Here is a 27,476-nt window from a genome sequence, read left to right as displayed (position 1 = left end):
GTGGCTTCGGGGCCAGTATGCCTGGTGGTGCCGGCCCAGAGCCGGTCCCCTGCTCTCTGTCTGCTCCGCCCCAGGGGCTGCACTCCCTGGCCCTTGTGCACACGCCTGGGTGCAGGGCCTGAAGCCCGACGGCCCCCGCTGCTGGGCTGCACCTGGGCCTGCCGGGAAGGGGAGAATGGCCATGCCCCCTGGGAGCTCAGGAAGGTCCCTCCTGTGACTCAGTTAAGAGCCTGTTGATGGGGCCTGCGGCTGCCGAGAGGGCCTCTAAGAACCAGGACACCAGAGTCCGTGGGGAGCCCCAAGAGAGGGCAGTACCGTGCCGGCCCAGATCACGGGGGGAGGGCGTGGCCCCACTGGCCAGGAGGAGTGGGGTCCCTGCCGAGGTGGCCTGGCCTGGGAGCGGGTTTCTGCCAGGTGAGCAGGAGAGTCGAGGGAAGGTTCCACGCTCCCGCCTGAGCTGGAGCAAGGTTAGGGGCTGGAGGGGCTGCCAGGAGCTGAGTCCTGTGGGACAGGCCATCCCACACCCATGTCCTGGGCATGCTCCTGGGTCAGTCCTATGGCAGTGCCCTGACTCGGGCTTCCTGGAAGAACGGCCTACAGGGAGAGGAACGCACTGGAACTAGTCCTCAGAGTCAAGCCATCACTGTTTCGTGTGGGCTAACGTAAGCAGAAGCCCCTTTCCGGCCGACTCTGCAGGAAAACCCACCACCCCGGGGCTGCTGACCCCGGTGACTCCTTGGGGGGAAGGGGGGACCTCCCCAGCAAGGATGAAGCCTTGCCCTCCCCCCCACAGAGCCGGATGACCCCAGGGCCCAGCTCATCCTGTGCAGCTGTAGGCGAGCCTGTGGAACACGGGGGCCCTTCTCAGTCCAATCGCAGGGCTGGACAGCAGCTTCAGGATCTCGGGGTGGTGACCCGGGCTCCATCTACCCACCCCTGTCCACGCTCCCCTCCGCTCTGGCCCCACGGCCCCGGGCTTGCGTCCTGACCTCTATGCGGGTCCGGGCGGGGTGGGCCGGGGAGAGGACGGCCAGGGCGTTTCTTCCCATCCTTCCTGCCCTGGGCTGTGCCACCATGGCCCTCACCCTGCAGGACCGGGCAAGTTCTCCACCCTGTCACCTACCCACACCCGGGGGACACCTTGCGGGCTCTCAGCCGATGCCCCCACCAGAGTTGGCACAGACGTGGCTCACCCACTAAGCAGGTCCCCTCCCTTGGCTCAAATTCTCTTCTGGGAAGGTTTTGTTTACAGTCTCATGAGTATTTCCTGACGTACCTGACTAATATCGGTGCTTCACCTCTGGCCCCTCCTCCGCCAGCCTCGGCCCCCAGCCCCCTTCCAGCCTGACCTGGGTCACCATGAGAATCCCCAGAGTGATGCTGTCACTGTCTCCGTGCTCCCAACTTGCACAAGGAGCCCCATGCGTGAGGGTCACCCTGGGCTGCGTCCTCTGAGGAGGGACCGGACAACATGTCTCAGACCTGGCGCCGGCCTGCAGGAGCAGTCGGGGCGCAGCAGACCCAGAGGAAGTTGGGCTCCCCAAAGCCCGGGCCCGGGGTCCCGGACAGGGCTCAGATGCCATCAGGGCCCCCCGGCCCTGGCCTCCGTCTCATTCTGTCTCCAGCTCTCTCAGGCTCTGTTGGCCTGTCCCTGTCTCTCTGTCCCTCTGGCTCCTCTCTCTTGTCTTTTCAGGCGGCCTGGCCTCTTCTTTGCCTCTTCAGACAGCTTCCTCTGCACATGCGGTAGCTGCTGGAAGGGGTTCCAGCCCATCTGGTCTCACAGCTTGCTGCCCTCGGCCCCCAAGCGTGGGCAGCAAAGCCCCCTGGGACCTGCACGGTCTGTGGAAGGAGCGGACGAGGGGAGAGGGGTCCTCGAGGGGCAGGGGGCCCAGCACCTCCAGGACCCCCGAGGGCCCCCAGCCGGCAGTGCAGGGGTGGTCCCGTGCTGGCTCCGTTCCTGTTCAGGAAACTGGCCATGAGAAGGAGGTGGGTGTCCCAGAGTCAGCTGGGCATCCTCGCCGCGGCCCTGGGAGGAGCCCGGTGGACTCCGAGGGACAGACAGGCCAAGAGGCAGGTCTGTGTCCCTCTCTCTCCTGGGTCAGCGGGAGAAGAGTCCTGTGTGCGGCTGCGGTGTCAGGAGTTATGACTCTTTCCCAAGAGGACAAGGGCTCGGGCTCGCTCTAGGAGAGACGGGGACAGTCACAGGAACCGCTGTCTGTGGTCTGCAGCCTGGGTGAGGAACCAGGCTGAGAAAGTCTTGCCAAAGGAATAGCCGTTTACCTGGAACCAGGACCACGGGCTTTCTCTGACTCATGCGTGTGTTTAGAAGCGTGGCCGCCCGCGTATTCCTGCGGGTTCAGTCTCTGAGCTCTGGGGGGACCGCGCTCCAGCCCCAGCCAGCCCTGCCACGTGCCTCCCCAGTCTGCCCCGGGCCGAGTCTGTGCCTTCCCCCCTGCAGGCCTGGCCTCCTCTCCCGTGTCCTTGCCAAGGCACTGCCGGCCGTGGGTGTCCAGAAGGAGGAAGCAGGGGTGCTGGGAAGCCAGGTCAGGGAGCAGGTGCGGGGCGTGCCTGCTCTGGGGTGGCTCGGCCGCAGAGAGAAGCGGGCCCGGAAGGTTCCGAGCACCAGGACGGGGGCGGGGGCATGGTTCGTTATTCCCCAGAATTCCAGGGACTCCTGTCTGGTTTGTTTCCCGGCCTTCGGCTGGAAGAGGCCGAATCTGCAGTTGCTAAGCCGACTTTGAGTTCTGAATGGATCTTTTAACGAACACAAGCATCGCAGGAGCCGCTCCTAGAGCCACTTTAAGGTCGGAGGGTGGGGTCCCGGCCGCAGAGTGGGCAACGGGACCACCTGTGGTTCTGCAGCTGGACTGGGGTCAGGGTCTCCTGCCAGCCTCCGGCAGCACTGGAAGGAGGAGTCTGCGGCCCGCACGGCAGCAGTGAAAACTCCTGTGCTGCGGGCGCCACGGGCAGAGCTCCGTCCGCGTGCGGTGTGGGCCGGGGCGGGGGGGGGGGTCGGGAAGAGGGGGGCCCTCTCAGTGAGTTGCTTCAAGCGGTTCACCCTTCAAGGTACATCATTTATTTATTTATTTATTTATTTATTTATTTAAAAAATTGTTTTTAAATGTTTTTATTTATTTTTGAGACAGAGACAGACAGAGCATGAGCAGGGGAGGGACAGAGAGAGAGAGGGAGACACAGAACTGGAAGCAGGCTCCAGGCTCCCAGCTGTCAGCACAGAGCCCGACACGGCGCTCGAACTCACGGACTGTGAGATCATGACCTGAGCTCAAGCCGGACGCTTAACTGACTGAGCCACCCAGGCACCCCAAGGTACATCATCTAAATAATTGTGATAGGACATGTCATAAAGCAAATATTTTACTTGACTCATATTTCAAAAACTTAACAGTTTAATTAAATCTGTTTGTGGCTTGAAAAAAATCTGTCGCATATTTTCCATGTTCGGGTGTATCCTAACTTAGCTTTAAATAGCATTAAAACCTTCATTTCAAACCTGTTAATGTGATTGCCTGCTTGAAAAGTCCAAGAGAATGTCTAGTAAGTTATTGCAGAGAAAAAACCAGAAGTGACAGTTCTTAACTGTTAAATGTACATTTAGATGAAATAGCCTTTCTGTTTACAAACTACACTACTTTGAAATATGTGTGAGAAGACAGTCATGTTCCTAATGACAGCACAAAAGATTAAAATACCCAGAAATACATTTAAGAAGTATGTATAATATTTTTTGGGGAAAAAAAAGGAAACTTCACTGAAGGACATATAAGAATCTTTGCATTAGCATAAAGGCTTGTTTTGAGACTAACATATCTTAATTTAATTTAATTTAATTTAATTTAATTTAATTTAATTTAAAAAATTTTTTAAATATAATTTATTGTCAAACTGGTTTCCATACAACACCCAGTAGCTCATCCCAACAGGTGCCCTCCTCAATGCCCATCACCCCCTTTCCCCTCTCCCCCACCCCCATCAACCCTCAGTTTGTACTCATTCCTTAAGTGTCTCTTATGGTTTGCCTCCCTCCCTCTTCTTTTTCCCCCTTTCCCCTTCCCCCACGGTCTTCTGTTAAGTTTCTCAAATTCCACATATGAGTGAAAACATATGATATCTGTCTTTCTCTGTCTGACTTATTTCAGTCAGCATAATACCTTCCAGTTCCGTCCACGTTGCTACAAAGGGCCATATTTCATTCTTTCTCATTGCCACGTAGTATTCCATTGTGTGTATAAACCACAATTTCTTTATCCATTCATCAGTTGATGGACATTTAGGCTCTTTCCATAATTTGGCTATTGTTGGGAGTGCTGCTATAAACATTGGGGTACAAGTGCCCCTATGCATCAGCACTCCTGTATCCCTTGGGTAAATTCCTGGCAGTGCTATTGCTGGGTCATAGGGTAGGTCTATTTTTAATTTTTTTGAGGAACCTCCACACTGTTTTCCAGAGTGGCTGCACCAGTTTGCATTCCCACCAACAGTACAAGGGGGTTCCCGTTTCTCCACATCCTCTCCAGCATCTATAGTCTCCTGATTTGTTCATTTTGGCCACTCTGACTGGTGTGAGGTGATATCTGAGTGTGGTTTTGATTTGTATTTCCCTGATGAGGCGCGACGTTGAGCACCTTCTCGTGTCTCTGTTGGCCGTCTGGATGTCTTCTTTAGAAAAGCGTCTATTCATGTCTTCTGCCCATTTCTTCGCTGGGTTATTTGTTTTTCGGGTGTGGAGTTTGGTGAGTTCTTTATAGATTTTGGATACTAGCCCTTTATCCGATATGTCTTTTGCAAATATCTTTTCCCATTCCGTTGGTTGCCTTTTAGTTTTGTTGGTTGTTTCCTTTGCAGTGCAGAAGCTTTTTGTCTTGATGAGGTCCCAATAGTTCATTTTTGCTTTTTGAAAGAGAGAAAGACAGAGTGTGAGTGGGGGAGGGGCAGAGAGAGAAGGAGACACAGAATCTGAAGCAGGCTCCAGACTCTGAGCTGTCAGTGCAGAGCCTGACTCGGGGCTCGAACTCATGCACCACGAGATCATGACCCGAGCTAAAGTCAGACACTTAATGAACTGAGCCACCCAGGAGCCCCACATATTTTAATTTTATGATTGAAAGGATAAGAAATGATTTCAACCAAACAAAAGAATGTATTATATAATATCAGAATTCTCTTAATATTACTAATGATACATTCCCGTTTAGTTGAGGAGGCAAAGAAAAATAGATATAACCAGAAAATAAATATTTGATTTTTACTAATTTTTCTTATGAGACTTGAATTATCCTTAGTTCCACACAAATGGTGAATTAAAGTGGTTGGTGTGAGTGAGGAGGAGTTTCTGGCTCTCTTCATTATAATTATACCCAAGCCATCACTGTTTTCACGAGTGAACCTGTTTCATAAGGTATTACTGGCTAGAAATAAGCAAATACCTTAAACAGAAAGAGCTTTGAAAGCACATTGCATTTGTAACAGGGGTGAGATCTGGCGTCGCAGATTACCCTAAAAGAATGACACACACCAGGGACCAGCCAGGATGACATTCAGCCCCAAGCAGACGGGGCTTCAGTAGTGATTTAGTAATCGCCCTCAAATGTACGAAAAACTATTTCAGAGGGTGTAGTGATCAACTCTCTGTTTTTCTTCTATTTCTTTTTTTGGACTCAGAAAAACTAGCTCTAAAATAGAGACGGAGTGACTCTAGCCTGGATACAGCAGCACACATTTGCGGACACCTCCACTCTTCAACACGAGGATATAAATACAGTGAAAAGAGACACACGCCTTCACCGAGGGACGGCTTTCAGTGCCAACAGAGTCCCCTGATTTGACGGTTCGGCGGCCTCTACCTGGATCTCGCCGGGAACGGGCTGACGTGACGTGTGGACACGTCTGCCCCCCGGTCTGTGCAGGACTCTTGCCTCCTGCCACCTGGATGGATGGACGGTGCTGTGCCTCTGGGACCTGCTGCGGGGCTCTGGCGTCCTCCACAGCCCCCTCCCAGCTCGGGTCTCCCTCTGTCCAGGGCGGGCGGGCGGACGGCCAGCCAAGCCTCTGCTCCCCTGCGTCCCCAGGCCTCCCTGGCCATCCGGGCCTTGCCTCCCCTCCCTGCGCCCCGAGGCTCCCATCCCACTCTTCCCCATGATCTCCTGCCGCCCTCACGCCCAGTCCAAGCCTGGGAGTGAAGGGTCCCGGGAGGCGGGCGCCTCGGTGCCCGCTTCCCTTTCGCCGCGGGCTGTTGTGGACCTGCTCCCGCCAGAAGGAGAGCCCGGTGTCAGCGCAGGTGTCACACTCAGTCCTGCACCGACCGACGGCGTCCCGCTCCCGGAGCCACCGGCCACTGTCGGCCACGGACTGCGGCACGCTGGGATTTCCGCACGTTTCCTCTAAGACAAGGGAAACAGTACTGTCGACTGTAAGTAGTCCGTGAGGATCCCCCCAAGCAAACATGTGGCTGGTCAGCAAGCTCAGATCACCGGAAAATAATTTCACTCGGAATATTCCGTGTGTATGAGTAGTGAGGTTTGATTTCGAACAGGCCACTGCTCAGAATGACATAAAAACTTAATAGGATGGTCTCTCGGGGCACCTGGGGGGCTCCGTCCGTCAGACGTCCGCTCCTGATTTGGGCTCAGGTCATGATCTCACAGTTGGTGGGATGGAGCCTCGAGTCAGGCTCTGAGCTGACAGTGTGGAGCCTGCTTGGGATTCTCTCTCTCTCTGCCCCTCCCTTGCTCGCACAATCTGTCTCTGTCTCTCTGAAAGTAAATAAATGTTTAAAAAACTTACTAGAATGGTATCTTGCTATTAGATGATTCCAGCTCAGTGAGATCATTCATCACGTGTTTGCTCGCTTTCTCGTCCATGCTCTTGCTACAGCTCGTGCTTTCCCATTTGCTGGTGCACGTCACGGGGGCAGGGCCCACTGCACACAGAGCTCAGAGAAAAGAGGAAAGAGGTGTGTACTCACCAAATGCCGTCAATTAAGGGCTTAGATACTTGTGTGTGTGGGGGGGGTCCTTTTACGACACTGTTGGGATACATTTAAAATCTAAAGATTCGAACAGACACGGGTCTTTATAAAGCTGATTTCATAAATACGAAATTGCAGCATAGAAATTACAGCTGAGTTGAGAATCCTTGAAACGTGGATGCTGGATTGCCAACGCCAGGAACGCCGATCGTTGGAGCAAGGGGTGGTGTTTCTTCACACCTGGGTCCCCGGGAGCAAATCGTGGCACTCTGGCTGTGTCCTCAGGATGACTGACACCACGTCGGGAGGCTTGACCACTTTGAAAGGCATTGTCACCTCAGAGGCAGATTTTCCTTGTATAGCGTTCCTGACTTTTTTAGTTATCATTTGGGACTCTAGGTGATTCTGGAAACGATTTGTCCTTCTGGCCCTGGATGGGGATGCGTCTTCTGCCGGCGGCCCGTGTCCATCTGGTGGGCGCTTGCTTGCCCGAATCACAGGACCTGCCGACATTTCCTGCCCCTGTAGTTTTATGTAAATAATTTGGCCATCTCAACACCCTGTCTCTACCCGAGGAGGGGACAGGCCCCGCAGGCTCACACACGCGTGTGCCCCGAGCAGCTCTTCAGACTGAGGGGACTCTGGGGAACTGACAGCCGCCTTTTAATTTCCTCCAAAGTCTGGTGGAGTGAAAACAGCAGTGAGCAGCTCAGTCCCTGCTCCGACCGCGAGGAAACGTCAGGAGTGGCCGGTGCTCCCAGGGCGAGCGGTCGAGGGGCCCAGATGGGGCCCAGGCTGGGTGGGTCAACCCTGCTGGGAACAATCATGGGTGCCGTTGATTTCGTGGAGCTGATTAAGAATGTATCAGACGGGGAAACTGAGGGCCTACGAAAGCAGAATGGGTTAAGTGTCCAACCTGCTGCTTCGGGACAAGATATGCAACCTCGAGGTCAGGGATTCGTGGCGTGTGCAGACAGCATGCCCAACCTCCTGATCAGTGACTCACTGATTATGTTCCATCTGGCGGGGGGCGAGATGGGAGCCGCGTGCTGCCACCACCCACTCTGTGCCTGGGAGAGGATGCTGGGGTCTCCCTGGAGCAGGGTGAGGCTTCCCCGGGGCCCAGACCTCTTCCTGGGTTGGTGCCTGCTCTGTCCCTCCCTGGCTCCCTCCCCGGGTGGGGGAGAACGGCCCCGGGACCCGGTGTGGACGGTTCTGCAGGTTCCGGTGAACGTGAAAGGGGCCGGTTCCCTCCAGGGACCAGGCCACCAGAAGAGCAGCCTCGTGCTGTTACATTTCCAGAGGGGTGACACTCGCAGTGCTTTCTCCAAGGAACAAAGTGTGCAGATCAGAATGCGGTCTGTTCCGGCTCAAGCTCCACCATCCACCGTCTCTTCCCCGAAACCCTGGGACCAGATAGAGCTCAGCACTCAGGGGCGCCTGGGTCCGTTGAGCGTCCTACTCTTGAGCTCAGGTCATGCTCTCGAGGCTCAAGGCACTGAGCCCCACTTCAGGCTCTGCACAGAGCATGGAACCTGCTTGGGATTCTCTCTCTCTCTCTCTCTCTGTGCCCCTCCCCCACTTCCACTCCCCCGCCCCCTCTCTCAAAATAAATAAATAAACATTAAAAAAAACCAAACAAACAAACCCAGACTTCTATAATTCAGAATTTTCCCCCTGGATTTTTGTTTTTTTAAAAGAGAGCAGGAGGGGCAGAGAGAGAGCACAAGCAGGGGAGCGGCAGAGAGATAGGGAGAGAGGGAGAGAGAGAATCCCGAGCAGACTCTGTTTTTAGCACAGAGCCCGATGCAGGGCTTGAACTCACAAACTGTGAGATCATGACCTGAGCCAAAATCATGAGTCAGTTGCCTAATCGACTGAGCCACCCAGGCGCCCCAATGTCCCCCCCCCCCCCGGATTTTTAGGGAGATGATAGGCTGCACGTTCCATGTACAATGGGGCAAGACAGCAGAGCCCCATCGCCACATTTCAACCTTTCAGAAACAACACATGAGGATTTTCACCTTAGGCCGGCACACAAGGACCCTGATTTGCCTTATTTCAGTTCAGGTTATGCCAACAAACGAGTCTACAACCAACTTTCTGATTATGGAGGATTTGGGTTTACGTTATCGTGCAGGAGACATAGTAGATGTGTGTAAACATCACCATTCGTTCATTTCCTTTGTCAAGCATTTAAGGTCCGCCTTGAGGTGTAATTTCTGTACAGTGAGATCCATCTGTGTTGAATGGGCATTTCCATGAGTTTTGACAAATGTACACACCCACTTAACCTGTCCACATCTCTTTCCTTGCAAACAGCACCCACCGTCCTGCTTCCTGGTGCTCAATCGCCCCTGTCCGGGGTGGGGCGTGGGGGGCGGGTAGCCACGGCCACTCTGGTCGCTGTGGAGCACAGCAGCCTTGTCTCCAGCACCGACTGCACGGATCGGGTGGCGTCTACTCTTTGTGTCCAGCTTCTTTCGGTCAGCACAGAGTTTCTGGGACTGAGCCACGTTGTTTCCATTGCGGAGGGGTATTTGTTGTGTGCACAAACCACAATCCTTTTATACTCTCCATTCTCATGATGGATGTTGGAGCGAAAAAAGAGTAGCTCTTAATTTTGATAAAGTGCAACTTACCATTTTATTTTTTTTTTCCATTTGCGGGTGGTATTTTTGGTGTCCTCCTCTCTAAGAAATCCATGCCTGCTCCAAGGTCTCAGAAATATTCTCATGTGTTTCTAGAAGTATTATGGCTTTAGCTTTAGTGTGGGGGTCTACGATCCATATTTAGTAAGTTCGTTTACTCTATTCCATATGGATATCCAATTGATCCCGGGTCCGGTGGTTGAAAAGATGATCGTTTCCCATTGAAAGGGCATCTTTGTCTAAACCATCAGACCCCCTGAATGTGGGTCTGCGGTTGGGGTCTCTACTCTGTTCCTCTGATCTACACGCCCAGAACTCTGTCGTGATTATTATAGCTTTATGGTAAGTCTTTTTTTTTTTTAACTTTTTTTTTAACGTTTTATTTATTTATTTATTTATTTTATTTTTTTTTTTTTTAAATTTTTTTTTTTTCAACGTTTATTTATTTTTGGGACAGAGAGAGACAGAGCATGAACGGGGGAGGGACAGAGAGAGAGGGAGACACAGAATCGGAAACAGGCTCCAGGCTCTGAGCCATCAGCCCAGAGCCTGACGCGGGGCTCGAACTCACGGACCGTGAGATCGTGACCTGGCTGAAGTCGGACGCTTAACCGACTGCTCCACCCAGGCGCCCCACGTTTTATTTATTTTTGAGACAGAGCATGAACAGGGGAGGGTCAGGGAGAGGGAGACACAGAATCTGAAACAAGCTCCAGGCTCTGAGCTGTCAGCACAGAGCCAGACGCGGGGCTCGAACTCACAGACCGCGAGATCATGACCTGAGCCAAACTCGGCCGCTTAACCGACTGAGCCACCCAGGCACCCCTGGTAAGTCTTGACAGTAGGCAGTGTGAGTACCCAGCTTTGTTCTTCTTCAAGAGCGCTCCAGCCAGCTGGAATCGGAGTGGAATCGCATTAGATCTAAAGATCAGCCAAGGAGAAACGACCTCGTGGCATTGGCAAATCCTTCACCCCCGAGCACCTCGCATCCCCTGTCCTCTGGTTTCCGTGGGTCTCCCTTCTTGACAGTTCCCCGTGCTTTGTGGTTTCCATCCTGGGAGGTCTCCTGTGGCATTTATTCATAAACGTTTCAAGTTTTATGCTGTTGTAAGTGGAAATGATTTAAAGTTTTGTTTTGAAATGCCAGTTTCTGAGATATAGCAATGCAGTTGATTCCTGAATATGGATGTGTATTTCATGACTGTGTGAAACGTGTTTATTTGGTAGTGTTTTTTGTAGCATCCTTAGAATTTCCTATGTCAATGATCACGTTGCCTGCAACCAAAGGCAGTTTTACTTCTCCCTTTCCAGTCTGTATGTCCTTACTTTCTTTTTCTTGTTTTTGCTGTGCGGACAGATCTGTAGTTCGACGTGGAATAGGAGGGGTGAGAGTGAACACTCTTGCCTTGTCCTGAAACTCAGAAAGCCAGCGGTGCCTGTCAGCGCTGGCATGGTCTTCGTGCACGTTCTTCGCAGACGTACTTTATGAGACTCAGGGAGACACCCCCTATGTTCAGTGTGCAAAGAGTTTTCTTTTTTATCACAAAGAGGATGCTAGATTTTGTCAAATGCCTTTTCTGAACCCATTGACCTGATGATGCAGAATTGGAAATGACTATGGGGCACCTGGGTGTCTCAGTCGGTTGAGTGTGTGACTCTTGATTTCAGCTCAGGTCATCATCTCAGGGTTTGTGGGATCGAGCCCCAAATTGGGCTGTGTGCTGACAGCTTGGAGCCTGCTTGGGATTCTCTCTCTCTCTCTCTCTCTTTCTCTCTCTCTCTCTCTCTCAATAAATAAACTTAACAAAAAAAGAACTGGAAACAACTAAATTTGCACCATGATGTGTCTATCAGGTGTCTATGACTCAGACATTAAAAACATCTAGGGAGAGTTTTCAGTTGTATCAGAAAGCACTGATGTTATAATGCTGGGTGCTTTTTTCTTTTTCTCTTTCTTTCTTTTCCTTCCTTCCTTCCTTCCTTCCTTCCTTCCTTCCTTCCTTCTTTCCTACTTTTCTCTTCTTTTCTCTTCTTTTCTTTTCTTTTCTTTTCTTCTCTTTTCTTTTGAGAGAGAGCACAAGCAGAGGAGAGGGGCAGAGGGAGAGAGAGAATCCCAAGCAGGCTCAATGCCCAGCACAGAGCCCAACGAGGGGCTCAATCCCATGACTCTGGGATCAGGACCTCAGCTGAGATTAAGAGGGTCCACCCTGTGGGCGCCTGGGTGGCTCAGTTGGTTAAGCGTCCAGCTCTGGTTCAGGTCATGATCTCATGGTTTCATGAGTTCGAGCCCCACATCAGGGTCTGCACTGGCAGCACGGACCCTGCTTGGGATTTTCTCTCTCTCCCTTCCTCTCTGCCCCTCCCCTACTGGTGCTGTCTCTGTCTCTTTCAAAACAAATAAAGTTAAACTTTTTTTTTCAATAAAAGAGTTAGACACCCAACTGACTGGGCTATCCAGGCGCCCCATAATGCTGGGTTTTAAAAGAGGAGTCAGAACTGTGTGTATGGCTTGACCAGAGTGCTAGGTGAGGAGCTAGGTGTAAAGGCTACTTCGCAAAAGTGCTGTCAGCTAGGGCTTGGTTTGTCTGGAGTGAAATTATGAGCCATAGTTCCTCCGAAGCAGACTCTGTGTGCAACTCTACAGACTTCGAATCGCCTATGATGAGCATTTGACTTTCCTAAGGAGAGTCTCTGTAAGCGGGCACAGTACCACCCAATCACAGCAACCCCGTGCGCATTTCTCGCCCGTTCTGCCGCTGTGGCCTCAGCGTCCCGAGGACATTTGCCAACTTCTTCCTGGAGCCCAGGGTACCGCCAAGCATGGGGAAGGCATCCGATGAAGATTTGTTGAATGAATCCGTGAACGAGTAAAGGAATGAATGAATGAATGAATGAATGAACGAGGGCAAGGCCGCATGTGCTGTTGGGGGTCACCAGGTCTTGGGGTCCTGGCCCTGCACCTGCTGGCTGTGTGGAGCTGGCCAGCTCTTTACTCCCAAAGCTCAGTTTTCTCATCTGCAAAACAGAGATACATGCCTCATGCCAAGACTGCTTATGAGGACTTAGATGCAAGAATTGTAAAGGCCTCACATACGGTGGGTGTCTGCAAAGCGATAGCTGTTACTGGGGAAAGCTGATTAATGAAGAAAGAATCCAAATAATTCAGAAGGAAAGAAACCTCCCGTTCCCAGAGGAGTGTGAAATAATAAGCCGCCCATTAACTTGCTGATGGCAAATGTCCCTCTGGCTGAAGCGACAGAGTCCAGCCCCTCACCAAGGGGACACAGTCCTGGGTTCCCTTCGCTGCGTGTCTGGCCAGGCTCTCTGCAGAAAATTGACTGGAGCCAGCCCTTGAACACAGCGTGTTCTATAGAAAGGACTAGGGGTGACTCACCCGGTAGTGGTATTGCAAATTGATTGCTACACAGTTAAAACATGCATTGCAACTACAAAGTGCAATCCATCCATCCATCCATCTGCTGAAGGATGGCTTTTAAGCATGTTTGTGGGTAGGGAATCCCCCGTGTAAACCTCCCAACCATCCAATAGTCTGAATCCATAAGTAAATCGGTTACTATCTCAAACTAAGTAGTGATATGATATTTAGTTGCTAATGTGCTGTCCTAAAAAAAAAAAAAAAAAAAGGCTGACAGCCTGTTATTAATAGAAGACTGGACCAAACTCTCTCCTGGGAGCCCAGAGAGCGTCCGGCTGGGTGGGGGCAGGCTGGCTGCCACCAAGGAATCAACATCACAGCTCTGGCTACCTCCACCCCCCTCCTCTGCCCTCTCACACTGAAGGGTCAGATCCAGACCCAGATGCTGGGGTGGGGGGGGGGCAGGCCTCTCCTGGAGCCTGTTAAGTGGGCTTTGCAAAACGTATATAATAAGTTGCAAAAGTTAAATAATGCTATTGTTATTTTGGCAAAGGAAACATAGACATGGGACAGCATTCCACAGGTAACAAAGGGCACACAAGAAAAAGTAAGCCTCCCTTTCACCCGTGATTTCATGAATGTGGCTTTTAACATCGGTGATGTTAGTGGTCAGCGTCTCTGAAAGTCAGGCCCCCAGGACCCGGGCATGGCGAGGGCTCTGACATGCTATTTATTCACGTGGCACATATTTGTTTTTTCTCGGTGGCAGGCTACACCTGTGTGCCTGCGGGGGGGTGGGGGGGGGTGGTCAACAGGCAGAGGGGAAGGGAAAGCCGACGTGGTGCTGTGCTCGGTGGGTCAGGGGGTCTGAAGGAGGAAGGAGCATGTGAGAGGCCGAAGGGCCGGAAGAAGCCAGCGAAGCTGCCTCTGGGGCAGAGAGACAAAGAAGGCTGCCAAGGACCCGAGGTGGCCATGGGCTCCACGCATCGTCAGGCGGGCACCTGGGAGTGTGAGCCTCGGGAGGCAGGGGTGAATCCGGAACCTGTTGCCGTCTGTGGGGGTTGCGATGGCCCTTCCCAGCGCAGCAGCAGACACGTGGAGAGAGTGTGAAGCGATCGTCTCAGGACCATCAGCAGGGAGTGTGCACACAGGAAGCAGGAGCCGGGACCAAGCCTGGGGATCCCAGGACTTCAGGCAGGGTGCCGGGAGGGGCAAGCAAAGGAGGCAGAGGGGGTGGGCAGCCAGGGGGAGGACCAGGACTGCAAATGTCCTCATCAGCGGGCAGACCCTATTTCTGGGGGGTAATTGGGTGGGTGGGAGCCTGGGGTGGGGACTGGCTGCTGAATGAGGAGGCCAGCACTAACCATGAGAATGGCCCCGTCAGGGTGCGGGCAGCACAGCTGAGGGCACTTGGGGCAGACTGGTCAGCTCCTAGGAGAAGCATCAGCAGCAAAGGAGCAGAGACGGGAGGGCGCAGAGGGGTGGAGGACACAGGGGGACTTGACAGGATATGAGACACTGCAGCCTGCTTGTGAGCTGATGGCGGGACCGAGAGGGGGCCACGGTGGGCTGGGAGGAGGAAGGACTGCAGATCCTTCTTTCCGAAGGTGGAGGGCAAGCCTGTCCACCAAGTGGGAAGGCCCGCTGGGGGCTTGGAGACGGGGGTGGGGAGGGGCCAGACAGGGGAGCCAGGAGGGTGGGTGCTGGGCGAGGAGGGTGCCAGGGCAGGGGCTGGGTGTTCTCCGACTCAGGCACAGCCTCTGAGTGAGTCAGCGCACACGCACGCAGGGGTGCGGAGGTGGTGGAGGTGAGGCGGGAGAGGCAGCCTGTGGACAGGTGAACAGGCAATGCCACTGCTTAGGAGGCAGGTTCCAGGCATCAGTGATGTCTCTGCATTTGCTTTCTACGAAGGGCATCCTTGGCACGTGCAGATTTCTGAAAAGGGAAACAAGATACCGTATTGGTCAGGGAGGCTCTGCAACAAGATACCACACAGTAGGAGGCTTCCTACAGAAACGTATTCCTCAGGGTTCTGGATGCCCAGAGTCTCAGGCCAAGTCCCCACAGCTCTGGTTTCTTCCTGGCTTGTCCACGGCCACCTTCTGTGTGCTCCCACGACCTCTTCTCTGTTTTCTGCCAGGGGTTGGAGGGTGTTGGCGACAGCAGGTGCTCTGGGGTCTTCCCCTAGAAGTACCTGAATTCTCTTGGAAAACGGACACACCCTCTGGCCTCCTTTAACCATAATCACCTCCTTGGGGTCCCCATGTGCGCATACAAGCATCTTGGGAGATGGGGCTTCAGCTTACCACATTCGGGTGGGCCCAATTCAGTCTGTCCGCTACCCGTGCTGAATGAATCAGACATCAGTTTCCAAGTCAAAGGGTTTTGGTGGTGACGCGAGGCGGACGCTGTAAGCAGGATCCCCCAATTATCACTAGAGGGGATGCTTTCCTTGGCAAGGGCGCAGCTGCCTGTCACTTCGTGCAGGTGGGGGCTGCCCTCTGTTCTAACGGAGCGGGCGGGGCAGCTGAAGGGTGGCCTGGCGGGGCTGCCCCTGGCTCTGCCCACTCAGCCCTGGCCGGCCACACCTGCATAGCTCTCCTGGGCAGGAGGCCGGCGGCGCTGAGGCCTACTGTGCACCCAGGCGCAGGTTTACAGCCGCGAAAACACTTCACTGATAACATTTAAATGTGGGCTGCGTGTGTATCCAGTGTGTTGAATAAAAGATTTTCTTCAATTAGCCTTGGGTCTCCTTTGTCGCCTTTTTACAATGGAGCCATCAAGATGCTTGGCAAGTGTGGGTCCCACCCGGTGCCCCAGGGACTGTGTGCTCCGTGTCGGGCTGCCCCGCTGGGGACCACGCAATCCAGCCGCGAGATCCTGGTCCCCAGCCTGCTTCCCGCCCCCAAGAGACCCCAGCTCGGGAGGCCCCTTCACCCTTCACTGACCACGCCCCTGCCCGGAACCGCCCCCACCTCGCTCCGACCACGACCCGGAGATCCCCCGCTTCAGCCCACGCCCAGGGCCGTGAGACCTTGGCTCCTGGCCCTGAGACCCCTGCCCCGACCATGCCCTAGCCCCCAAACCCTCCGCTCCGACGACAAGCCCTCCTCCCCGACCACGCTCCGGCTCTGCCCGCCACCCCCCCCCAGCCCTCTACCACGCTCCAGAGATCCTCTCCCCAGTACGCCCACCCCCGGGGATTGAGACCCACTGTCCCCAGCCCCTTGCCCCTGACCAGGCCCCGGCCTTGAGCCCACCCACCCCCGCGCCGACCACGCCCCCGAGATCCCCTCCCCAGCCCGCGCCCCGCCCCGCCCCGAGACCCCAGCTATCCGCCCCGAGCCCCAGGCCCCCATCACGCCCCTGCCTCGAGCCACCCCCCCCCCGACCACGCCCCAGCCTGGCCCCCGCCTCGCCCGACCACGCCCCCGAGAGCCCTTTCCCCAGCCCGCGCCCCTTGTCCCCCGCCTCGAGGACCCTGCCTCGAGTTCCCTCTCCCCGAGCCCTCTGAGCCCTCCGTCCCTGGCCGCGAGACCCTCGCCTGCCTCCCCTCCTGCGTCCCTGTCCGGCCCAGGCCTTCACGCCTCTCTGAACCCCACGTTGGGCTGGGGTCCCCACAGCCTGCGTGAGAGTTAATTAAACATCCCGGCCCGCCGCCTCCCACTTTCGTGGGTCGAGCGCGGGCCACACGACTAAACACCGGAGCTGCCCCTCTGCTCCCGCAGCGCTGCCTGCGGGCGAACGCACGGTCCCTTTAAGAGGCACGATCGGTGCCGGGTCGTGACGCCACAGGAGTGCGGGGGGCGGAGACAGTGCGCAGCCTCGGCGCCGGGAGGGGCGGGGCGGGGCGGCCGCTGACCGATGGGAGGGCGGTGGAAGAGCAGCTGGGGCTGACGCAGGAGCCCTTCGCGTAGGCCCCGCCCCCAGAGTGCTCAGCCCCTCCCCCGAGAGGCCCCGCCCCGCCCCGCCCCGCCCCGCGCAGGGTCGCTCCGCCGTCCTTGCCAGGCTCCCACTGGCCCCGCCCCGCTCGAGCATGCCCCTCCCGCGGCCCCGCCCATCCCGCGCAGTCCCGCCCCGCGCACGCCCCTCCCCGCCCCGCGCACGCCCCGCCCCCCGGCTCCGGGCGGGACTCGCCTCAGCGGCAGCGGCGGCGGCGGCGGCGGCGGCGGCTGCGGGAACTTCGGCGGCGGTGGCGGCGATCCTAATGGCTGCGCGCGGGCCGCGGTGAGGCGCGGGCGGAGAGCGACGGGCGCGGGGCCGCCGAGCAGCGAGAGCGAGCGAGCGAGCGAGCGAGCGCGCGCGCGGCCGGACCCCGGCCAGGCCCGGCCCGAGCCGCCGAGCCCGCGATGCGCCCCGGGGCCGCCCCCCGGCGCAGCTGACGCCGCGGCCCGCGGAGACCCCGGCCGTCCGGACCCGAGCGAGCGGCCGCCGCCGGCCCAGGCCACGATGGCGGGCAAGGCGGCCGCCCCGGGCACCGCGGTGCTGCTGGTCACGGCCAACGTGGGCTCGCTCTTCGACGACGTAAGTGCTGTGGCGGCGGCGGCCAGACCAAGACCCCGACCCTGATCCCAGCGCCCTGGGGCCCCGGGGGCCCACATCCTGGTCCCCGTCCGCGAGCGCGGAGCCCCAGGTTCTGGACTGACACCCTGAGTCGCGCACGTCGGGACCTGGACCCGGACTCTGGGTCCTCCAAACCCTGGTACCCCTAAACCCGAGGGCCATGGACCCCAGACCCCGGCCCCCTGAGCGCTGCCCCAAACCCTGGAATCGGGGTCCCCCACCTCCTGCCTCCAAACTGCGCAGGCTGAACCCCGACCTCAGAGCCGGGACCCTGGACCCTGGTTCCTAAACTCCCAATTCTAATCCCTGTCCAAGGTCCCCGAATCCTGACCTGAGGACCCTTGTCCACGGGCCCCAACTCTGGTCCCTGACTCTTGACGGCACAACCCTGACCTTGGTTCCCAAACCCCAGCCCCTGACTTCTGCCACCGCCCCAACTCCACGGCACTGGCCCCTGGCCACGAGCCGGGTGTGCAGGTTTCCCCTGCCGGCCTCCTCCGGGTGGGTGGCTCACTCCTCCGGGGGCAGGCGCCCTCATTTCACCTTGTAACTTAGTATCCGTCTAGTTCTGAGACAAGGGCCTCTGTGGGCAGCCCCGGAGGACTCTGTTTCTCGTTTATTAAAGAGAAAGATGCCGAGAAGCTTTCCAAGGCCAAAGAAAGGATGGGACAGCCCAAGGCCTTTCCCTCCGGGGGCCTCCCACCCAGGCACCCAGGGCGGCCCTTGGGAGAGAGCAGGCAGCAGGGGACGGGGGCGCCCAGAGCGCCCGGGGCGGGAGGCAGGCCCCGGCTGACCTAGTTGGGTGTCTCAGCCGCGGTGCCAGCCCGCTGTTGGTACTTACACCGCCAACCCAAATAAAGCAGAATGCGGCTTCAAGTGGCGTGCTTGTTTAAGAAAAAAGGGTGATGGCACAGACGGAGCCTGAGGCGGCCTCGCTAGGTGAGCGGTGGGTGTGGGCCGGTCCACCGACACAAGCATGACTTCGATTCCGGAGAGGGTTCTGGCTTCTGGCGGAACCTTCCTTCGCCGGCAGCGGGCAGGGGCGAAGTGCTTCAGTAAGCTGAGGTCACGGACGGGCTAGGTTTGGTTTTATTAACAAAGAGTAGGTGCTATTTTTGTGTTTTTCTTATTTTAACTTCCAGGCGTCCGTGTATTCTCCTTCCCTGCTGGGGGTGAGCCGTTTCCCTCGGACAACTTTATCTAGTTTGGCGTTTGATCGTTTCTACAAAAGTGCCCTGTATGGGTGTGTGTCTGTATATTTAGCATTCTATTCTCGGCTTTCCAGTAACATGCCACTATAACATGGTTTTGTTCAGATGATTCAGATCCGTTAGCTGAGGCTTCAAAGCCTCAGAAATGTCAGGAAAATTAAGCATGGTGGGGCATTTGAGTCTCAAAGGGAAAAAGAATTTTGCTGTGCAAACATTCTTTCCAGTAATCTTTGATTCTGAGTTCTAGCATTTTTGTTGCGTTTCAGCTGTATACGCGCACTTCTCTCTGTTGACATGAAAATGGGTAACTTCATTTACTTTTGTGTGGCGACGTGTTCTCTCCGGGTTTTTGTTTGTCACGAAGGCTGTATGGAGCTGTGCGTTATCTTTGCATCTGGAAGGAACGCTTGTTTTGGTAAACAGTACGCTGGTTAATTTTGCAGGGTGTCTTTGGTTTGTGGGCTCATCGACAAGTCTCTGCCCATAACCCATAGGTTCTCGGGGTGCGGAGTGCAGCCTGGAGGGGCAGCATGGACAGCAGTCTCACCCTGCTCTGGGGCGCCCGCTGGGGCTGGGGTACGGGGCAGTGGTGCCTGTGGGAGACACCTGGCTGGTGAGAGCAGTGGATTCTTGAGTGACGGGGGCGTTAATTCCTTGGTTTATAGTAGGTTTCAGAAGACCTGCCTGGCGACTCTGTCTGCACAACACGTGCCCACACTGAGCAACACGCTCTTCAGAAGGTGGCAAGGCCTGGGAAGGAATGCTTTCTTGCCCGGCTTCATCGTCCTGGGGAGGGAGGGCGTCCGAGTTAGAAACGGGCATGGCGTGCTGTGAAGGACGCGCCTGCGGTAGGTGGTGTATTTGTGCGTTTGCAGTCTTGCGGTCTTCCCTTGTACCTCCTCCCGGTGTGGAGGGGACACACCGAGACTCGTCTGGCAGCTGCTCTCCTCTCTTCAGCACCCCTGGCTCCTGACCCCCGCCACGGCTGGCGGACCAGGTTCCTCCTCCCCCACGTGCGTTACCCACGAGGGGTGCCATCGTTCTCAAATGTTACCCTCACGTCCTTCAGAAACAGGGTGACTCCAAAGAGTTCTTGGCTATGTAGGTTGGCACGACCAGTATTTGCCGCATTGGGAGGTAGGAACTGAGAAAAGCAGAGAGCGAGCTGGTTGCTCGGGCGTCAGGTGGTGACGTTGTCACACGTCCTCCCTTCCTCAGAAAGCTCCGCTGTTCACTCAGGAGACTGTGCCCGGGACAGGAGATGGGAGTCTTGTGTTATTGTGAACACAGCTGTGACCCAGCAGACCCCTGGCCAGGTCTCCTGGCCTTCGCTCCGAGGGCCTCTGTCCCAGCTGGTGGCTCTTCCTGAACCTGCACAGGCATCTCCCTGGATGGGGGGCCTAGACGTGGCTGGGGGTGCCGTGACTTTTCTGGGTTCACAGCAGCTGCCTGATTGCCCCACTAGAGCCCTGCGGCTCTTCTGTAACCCCCAGCTGGACTCGTGGTGTCACCACCCGGTTTCCTGGAAAGGGGTGGCCCGGGCTGCATACCGAACTGTGCTTGAGATGGCTAGATTTTTGACAAGGGAGGTTTCCAGCTTTTGGTTCTTTATGTTGCTGCTAGAAGTGAAGTCAGAAGGTGAATTCCTGCAGCCACGGTTTTGGAGCCGGGTCCCACCCTTACAAGGCAAGGCTGTTCTTGGGAAAGGCCGTCAGCCGAGCGGCAGGCTTCGAGAGCACAGCCCTTGGGCGTCTGCCGGGGGGCCTGCGTCCTGCGGTGCCTCTGAGCTCCCTGTCCGTTTTGAGCTGGTTTCCCTTTTTGCTTGGTCAACGGCTGAGCAGCCCTGTACCCGGGCTTGCAGAGTGGTTGTGCAACGAGCTCTGCAGAGGTGCTGTGCTGTGCCCTCCAAGGCCTCTCTGGCGGTGGGTGTCTGTGAGCCCCCGCCCCTGGCCCGGTGGGGGTGCCGGCTGCCTTGGGCACCCGCCCCCCCAGCCCGGTGGGGGAATCGGCTGCCTTGGGCACCTGCCCCCCCAGTCCTGTGCCATCAGGTTTGCACTCTTCGTTCTTGTTCTCATCCCAGCCTGAAAGCTCCTTGAACCCCAAGACCCCCCTCCCCCCCAGCTAGTACTGTGTGCGTGGCCATCCCTGCTGGCTCCCCACTCTCATCACAGCCCCTGTCCCAGCTCTTGGGCACACGGGCTTGGTGGAGTCCACGGGGACCTCGAACTGGAGGGTCGGCGGTCAGTCCCCATCCGTCCCTGGCTCTGGGCAGCCCTGATGGCAGGGATCTGTCTGCTTCTGCAGGACCTTGCTGATGGGTTTACAGAGACATCACTCCCCTGCCACACACGTCACCCCTTTACGTGGTGGTTATGAAGCAGCGGTTTTCAGTGTGTTTGCAGGCTTGTGCAGAGGTCACCACAGTCGATTTTAGAACCTGTTTTGTGCCTAAACAGAAAGGATGGCCTCAGCAGCCACCCTCCCCTGAAATCCCAGCCCCTGTGGTCACCAGGCTACTTCCTGCCTCTGGGGTTTACCTGTTCCGGGTTTCACCTGCTCAGGGGGTTTACCTGGTCTAGGGTTTACCTGCTCTGGGGGTTTCACGTAACTGGGATCGTCTGCGTGGCCTTCTGTGTCTGGCTGTGCTCGCCGCATGTGATGTGTCCAGGGTTCAACCCGTAGCGGGAGTTGGTTCTTCTTCCCTTTCCAGGCCTGAGTGCTGTGCCACGGTGTGGACATACCACAGTGTGTAGGGCCACTGTCAGTTGGTGGACATTTGGGCAGTTTCCAGGGCTTGGCTGCCGCGACTAGTGCCACTCTGAGCATTTGTGTCCAGGCTTTGTGCGGACGTGGGTTTTCGTTTCTCCCGGCACATGCCCACGAGGGGAACTGCTTGGTCTTCGGTGACTCCGTGTCTCTCCTTTGGAGGAACTGCTCGCCGCTGCCCGGCGTCCGTACCATTTTACCTTCCGTCAGCCACGTTCCAGGCTTCTGGTCGCTTCCCAGTCTCCAGGGCTTGTCATCTTGCTTCCAAGGCTTTTTCCTGGGCTGTGCACACACCCTGCGTTTGGCTCCCTCCTCACCCCTACCTCGCAGCATCGGCCGCTTCTCCGTGGCCGCACTCACTCCCGATGGGGGCCTATCTGGACTCAGGCCTTGAAAGACCCTGTCCACTCAGATCCCCAGGAGGCAGGAAGGAGCCCCGGGCCCGGGGCTCAGCCCGTGGTGCGGTGGGATCGGCTCTGCTCCTTCTGCAACTGCCCGGGAGAGCCCGGTGCACGGTGGGGAGCTCACATCAGGGAGCCCGGGGCTGCCGGATCTCCGGGGCACGTGCACCGCCTCCTGGGCCCCTGGAGCAGGTGCAGGGCTGGGGGCTGACAGGGCTGGGCCTCTCTGCCAGCCCCTTTGTGCTCCCCCAGCCCCCTCATCCCCTGGGGCCCGCCCGAGGCTGGACGTGGCTGAGAAAGGGCCCTCCCTCTACTTGCGTCCAGGGCCTGTCTCGCACACTCTGTCGGCCCGCAGACCGTGTCCCCTGGGGAGCGAGAGAGCAGGGGAGGGGGCCCGGCGCGCCCTGGGTCTGCCTCGGGTGGTGTGCGGGTTTCTGGGGGAAGAGGCCTGTGCTGAGGTGTGATTCCGTGATGCGCCGGGTCCGGTGTGGAAGTTACTGGATCGGACGCAGGCCTGCCTCCCAGCGGATGGCCCATAAGGAGCCCACTGTTTGATCCCGAGGGGACATGGGGAAGCTGGGCCAAGGTTGCTAAGGGACTGCGGAATGATGGTGCCTTAAACGTGGACCAGCTCAGTGCCAGCATCTGTCCCTGCGGGCAGGCGGGTGGGCACAAGGGTCACCTCTTGGAAGGTGGGCTGTGTCCACCCCACCGAATGGGGTCCAGTAGGTGGGGGATCAACACAGGGCCAGGTGGCTGGTCAGAACAGCAGTGGAGGCGTCTGGGCGCTGTCGTGGTCACCTGTCTGTCGCCACTTTTTTGGGACGCAGCCTGGCTGTCCCCATGTGTCCCTGGGCCCTTCCAACACGGGGGGAACTAAAGGAGTGCGGTCGTGGGGGCCGGGGAAGGGAGGTGGCGGGGAAAATGTGCCACGTTCCCCAGGTGAACATAAGGTGACTTTGACTTCTGTCTTCCGTTGCTGCTTCAGTTAATTAGGACATTTGAGACTCTCCTGCCTCGACCCGCTCCCCAGACGGGCTGGGGGATAGCAGCCGGCCTCCAGGCTCGAGGCCCAGTTTCTGCCTGGCCCAGGCTGGGAGGGGTGCCCTGTGGCACCCTTCCTTCTCCGGGGTGGCAGCCTCTGCTCTGAGGCCGCCTCCCCTCCCTGTGCAGTGGAGACAGAACTCCGAGGCCTGGGCCCCCTCACCGGGGCCTCCCCTCTGGGGGAGCAGATGATATGTTTCAGCATGTGTTTGACCGTGAAAAGCGTGCTCAGACGGAGCTCTTCAGTGGGCGCGGGGGCTGAGTCGGTCCAGTCCAGGTCTGACCTTGGGCTCCTGGGAGAGCTCGGATAGTCACGCTCGCGGACGGACAGGGACGGGATGAGGGCGCCATCGGGGTTCCAACCTTTAACCGTGCACGCGGGTAAAGCAGCGGCTCGTCCAGCCCCATGGAAAACGTGGAAGTGATGTGAAAGCCTTCGGGTTTTTCAAGTGACGGCAGCGTGAATCCAGAAACGTGACTGTGGGATGATTTACGTGAATCCAGAGTGGCGGGAGGTAGGTGGCCTGCAGGCCGGTCCGGGAAAGGCGAGGCTGCGCACGGGCCTGTGTTTCAGGAGAGCGTCCTGGGACTTGTGCTGTCTTTCTGGCTCTCCTCGGTGTCCCTGCCTCTGCCTGTCCTCTGGTGACGGGAATCCATAGGGTGCCCGCACCGTTTTCGACAGTTTGAGTTCACAAAGTTTGTCCTGCCGTTAGAAAAGGCACTGGAACGGGGTACCCACTTGGGTCTGCAGGGGGGGTGATGGCGCTCCGGCAGGGGCGGGCCAGAGGACCGGCCGGGCTGGGCCGTGCTGTCTGTGGAGGCACACTGTCCACGTGCTGGTGCAGCGTGTGCGTGTGACCTGAGACCGTGTGGGAGCTGGCCCGGTCCCTGGACGGCGGCTCAGGGTGGGGACCGTCTGGAGCAGGGCAGGGGTGACGGCGCTCTGCCTGCCCGCTCGCAGGGGGGGCTTTCCCGGGCCGACCCCATGCCCCGGTGGACAGGGAGGCGTATCGGTGCCACGCGGGCTCGAGGAAAACGCTGCCTCTGGTGTGGGTTTTCCCTTTAGTGAATAGCTCAACCCCGTCTCCGGGAGCGTGGCTTTGGGGTCACTCGAACCCTGACCCACTGGTGGGTTGTTGTGACCCGAGGCCCCTTGTCTTCTCCCTTCTCTGCTCTGACAGGGGCCTCGGGCCCTTCTTTGGGGTTGGGGGCTGGTGGGACTGGTGGGCCTGGGCCGCGCTCCCCGCTCTGTCTGAGCAGAATGTGATGCTGTTAGGGGTGGCTTTCCTGCTCCTACCCTGGAGCCTTGGGGGCACATGCTGGGTCCGCGCCCTCCTCTGTCTGCACCCCGAGCCTCACGGGAGCTGGGTCTGGGACTGGGCCCTGGAGGCCGGGGGGCCCCTCTTTCCCCGTGGCAGAGTGCCCGGGCTCAGACACCCTTCTTTCCTGCCCCGCCCCTCAGGGCCCCTGAGCAGCTAGCAGTTATTCTGGGAACCGGAGGCCAGGCCTGGGCCTCCGTGCAGGGACCTGCTCCCAGTGCTGCTGCCAGGCCGCGTGCCGTGGACTGCAGGGACACGCGGTGACGGGAAGATGTGGCTGCTGGAGCGTGCCTCTTGTCACTGGGTACCCTCTTTTGCCTGTTGTGCGTCAGAGAGGCAGGAGTGACACCCGGCACGGTGGCTGTGGCAGGTGGAGGAGGGAACCCTCACAGCGTGAGGTGCCGGTGTTGTCGGGCGGCCCCAGCACCTCCTCTCAAGGTCTCTGTCCCCTCCTTCCCACCCAAGGCTTTCCTGGGGTGGCAGCCTGGTCCTTACCTGTGTCTGGGGCTGAGCAGAGCCTGGGCCGCTGGGCTGGTCCCTCAGCTGCCCCCAGGCATGGGCTCCTGTGTGTGGCTGATGGGACGGCCTCCCTGGCCTGCCTCTGCCGCTCTGGCCTTCTCCCCTGCTGCGCGTCTGGGACTGTCACCCCACGTGCCTCGTTGCCCCCCCCCCTTCCCCAACCAAGTGCCTGTGGCAGGTTGGTTGTCCGTGGCCTGGACAGGGTGTGCTCCTCCATGGTTGTGCTTCTCCTGAAGCTTCTCTGGCCTCCTTGCGCAGGCAGGATTGTGCTCTCCCTTTAGGGGACCGCTCCCAGTGACCAGTGCTATGCTGTCATCCCAGCCCTCCTTCCCCTTCCCCTTCCCCACCTGAATTAGTGACAGGCTTTGTGCTTCTGTCCTGCCGTGCTTGCTGCTGATGTGGCTGTCATCAGGTTCCATTGTGTTGGGGCGCTGCGGGCAGGCGGATTTGGGGCTCTGCTCCAGGGCGTGGGGAATCCTGTGCCTTCCTGGACCTGACGGAGCGGGAGAGCTGGGTCCTAGAGCCCCTCTGCTGGTCGGGCAGAGGGCTGTGGGCCCCAGCTTGCATTTCTCTGCGTGTCTTTGCTGCCGGACGGTGTGGGTGTCCCGCCATTCGCCCAGCAGGGACTTCAGAAGGTGTCTGCAGGGGTACAGCTGTCACCACGCTCGTTTGAGAACACGACCCTCCCCGCCTTTTGAGGCCCTCGGTGCCGCGGCTCTGCGTGCTGTCTCTGGAGTCCTGCCTTCAGCCCGGACCTCGCGTGCTCGAGTCCCACCGACTGCGGCCCTCGAGTCTGGCTGGTGGTTTCCGCCCCCCCCCACCCGCTGTTCGTGTCAGCACTTCGGTCCCTCCTTAGGGCCCAGCGGGTTTCTGCTGGGCACGCACCCCACTTACGGATGCGGTGTGGTTCCTGGATTGAGCTGGTGCGGACGGTTGTCTGCGCCTGTGCTCATGTGCCCAAGGAGCGTATGTCTTCTCCAGGCACCGCCCGCCCGCTCCAGGGCCCGCCGATCCCCTGTCCACGCTGGGCTGGCACGCGGCCTCGACTGTGGGTGTGTGGCCGAGCCATCCTGTGCTTGCCCGGTGCGTTTTCTGGCCTCTGCCTTTAAAAACTAGGCATCCAGCCATGGCACTTTGCTGCGCCATGATGATGATGCCGTTGACGACGACGGTGTTCTCGGGTCCTGGCGGTGGTATTGGGCACACTGTCGACTGTGCTGGCGGGAGGGCGCCTCTGGGGCTGTTGTGCTTCTGCTCACTCCCCGCCCCCACCCCGGGTCAGGCCCACAGGCTCCTGGGACCTCCCGGGAGGGGCCATCTCCCTGGGTGGAACGTACCTGTCATTGTGTCACGCCCTCGAGCAGGTTATGCGGGTGGGACAGGAGTAAGGATGGCTGCCTTAGGGCCTCCCAGGCCACCCTGGGCTCCCGGGACTCTATTTCTCTGCCTCACAGCCCCGGGGTGGATGCTGGGCTGGGGCATTTCTGTGTAGTGCTGGTGCCGAGTCCCACGTTCAAGGGTCAGTCTGGTGGTACTGGTCTTCGAGAGCCGGGCAGTGGTGGCACCCGCAGCTCCCCTCCACTGCCCCGGTACACGGAGGACCCCTGCCGCCAAGTAGGGCAGAGTGCCTCTGGCAGGTGACTTCTCTTCTCCCAGCCTCTGGGTGTCATGGCTGTCCCTGCCCCTCCCAGGTGTCTGGGAAGTTCTGTGGTCCCGCCGATGGGGGTGCCATCCCGTGGTGCACCAGCTGTCAGCAGGGACCCTGTCAGGTGGGGAGCTCAAGCGAATTGGCAGCCGTGTTCCCAAAGCTGCAGGAGGACCCTGTCCCTGGGAGGGGCCTGGTCCTCATGGGGGAGGGCACGCCCTGTGCTCAGGGCCCGGGGCCTGCCTGGAAGGGGGCTGCGCCCGCATCCATCTGGCTCAGGGGCTTTCTTTAGCCACACCCTTCATGAGTCCCGGGGTGCCGCCTGGGGTGCGCAGGGCAGATGAGGGAGGACGGGGTCCTGAGGACGACTGGGACACAGCTGCGTGGCCACAGCTCTGGGCTCCCTGCCTTGCCACTTAGGCTCCCGTGCAGTTGTCGCTGGGTGGCTGCCCCCTCCGTGGGACGTTCCCGGAGACGGTCAGGCTGGGGAGTTGTGACCTTCTGGGTGAACCTGGTCATGTGGAGCTGAGAGCTGGGTTGAATGGTCAGTACTTTTTTTTTTTAATGTTTATTTATTTTGAGAGAGAGAGAGCACGCTCAAGTGGGAGAAGGGCGGAGAGAGAATCCCAAGCAGACTCCACACTCGGTGCAGATCCCTATGTGGGACTCGATCCCACGAACTATGAGACCACGACCAGAGCCGCGATCAAGAGGACGGTTAACTGACTGAACCACCTAGGGGCCCCCGATGGTCAGTGCTGTTAAAACCATGGTGTGGCCTGCAGAGCCCGGGGCAGGCGTGGCCCTGAGAGGCGTCCGGGGACGGGTGGGGGGACGGAGGGAGCATCGCATCCTAGTTTGTCCGCGGGCGTCCTCCAGGCGTGCTCAGAGTCCCGTTCTAGTCCTGGGCCCCAGGGTTAACCGGGATGCCTCCTGGGGCCATGCTTTTCCAGCTCTGCAGGTGGTTGCCCAGCCCGAGTGTGGAGCATGCTC

The 27,476-nt window shown here is 58.0% G+C and overlaps 1 protein-coding gene, 1 long non-coding RNA gene and 1 other non-coding gene across 4 annotated transcripts in view; all 3 read left to right on the top strand.

Annotated features, from left to right (window-relative positions):
- The first annotated feature begins 1,714 nt into the window (after positions 1–1,714).
- Positions 1,715–1,838, top strand: LOC132685689 (small nucleolar RNA ACA64). The gene has a single exon (XR_009613274.1). It is a non-coding gene; the product is annotated as a small nucleolar RNA ACA64 (small nucleolar RNA).
- A 1,317-nt stretch (positions 1,839–3,155) lies between these two features.
- LOC132684727 (uncharacterized) lies at positions 3,156–6,853 on the top strand. The gene is made up of 2 exons (XR_009612755.3): positions 3,156–3,330; positions 5,683–6,853. It is a non-coding gene; the product is annotated as an uncharacterized LOC132684727 (long non-coding RNA).
- Positions 6,854–17,137: 10,284 nt separating this feature from the next.
- The window catches only part of INPP5A (inositol polyphosphate-5-phosphatase A), a 171,451-nt gene continuing 161,112 nt past the window's right edge, over positions 17,138–27,476 (top strand). The window contains exon 1 of one of the 2 annotated variants that reach the window (XM_078435033.2): positions 17,138–17,539. In XM_078435033.2, coding sequence (XP_078291159.1) covers positions 17,465–17,539 — 75 coding nt within the window. In that variant the 5' untranslated portion in view covers positions 17,138–17,464. The remainder of the gene's footprint in view (positions 17,540–27,476) is intronic. The other variant, XM_078435034.2, reaches the window with a different exon arrangement.

This window comes from Panthera onca, chromosome D2 (assembly GCF_046562875.1).
Source record: "Panthera onca isolate mPanOnc1 chromosome D2, mPanOnc1 haplotype 2, whole genome shotgun sequence".
In the NCBI taxonomy this organism is placed as follows: Eukaryota; Metazoa; Chordata; class Mammalia; order Carnivora; family Felidae; genus Panthera; species Panthera onca.
This window is presented reverse-complemented; position numbering and strand designations above follow the sequence as displayed.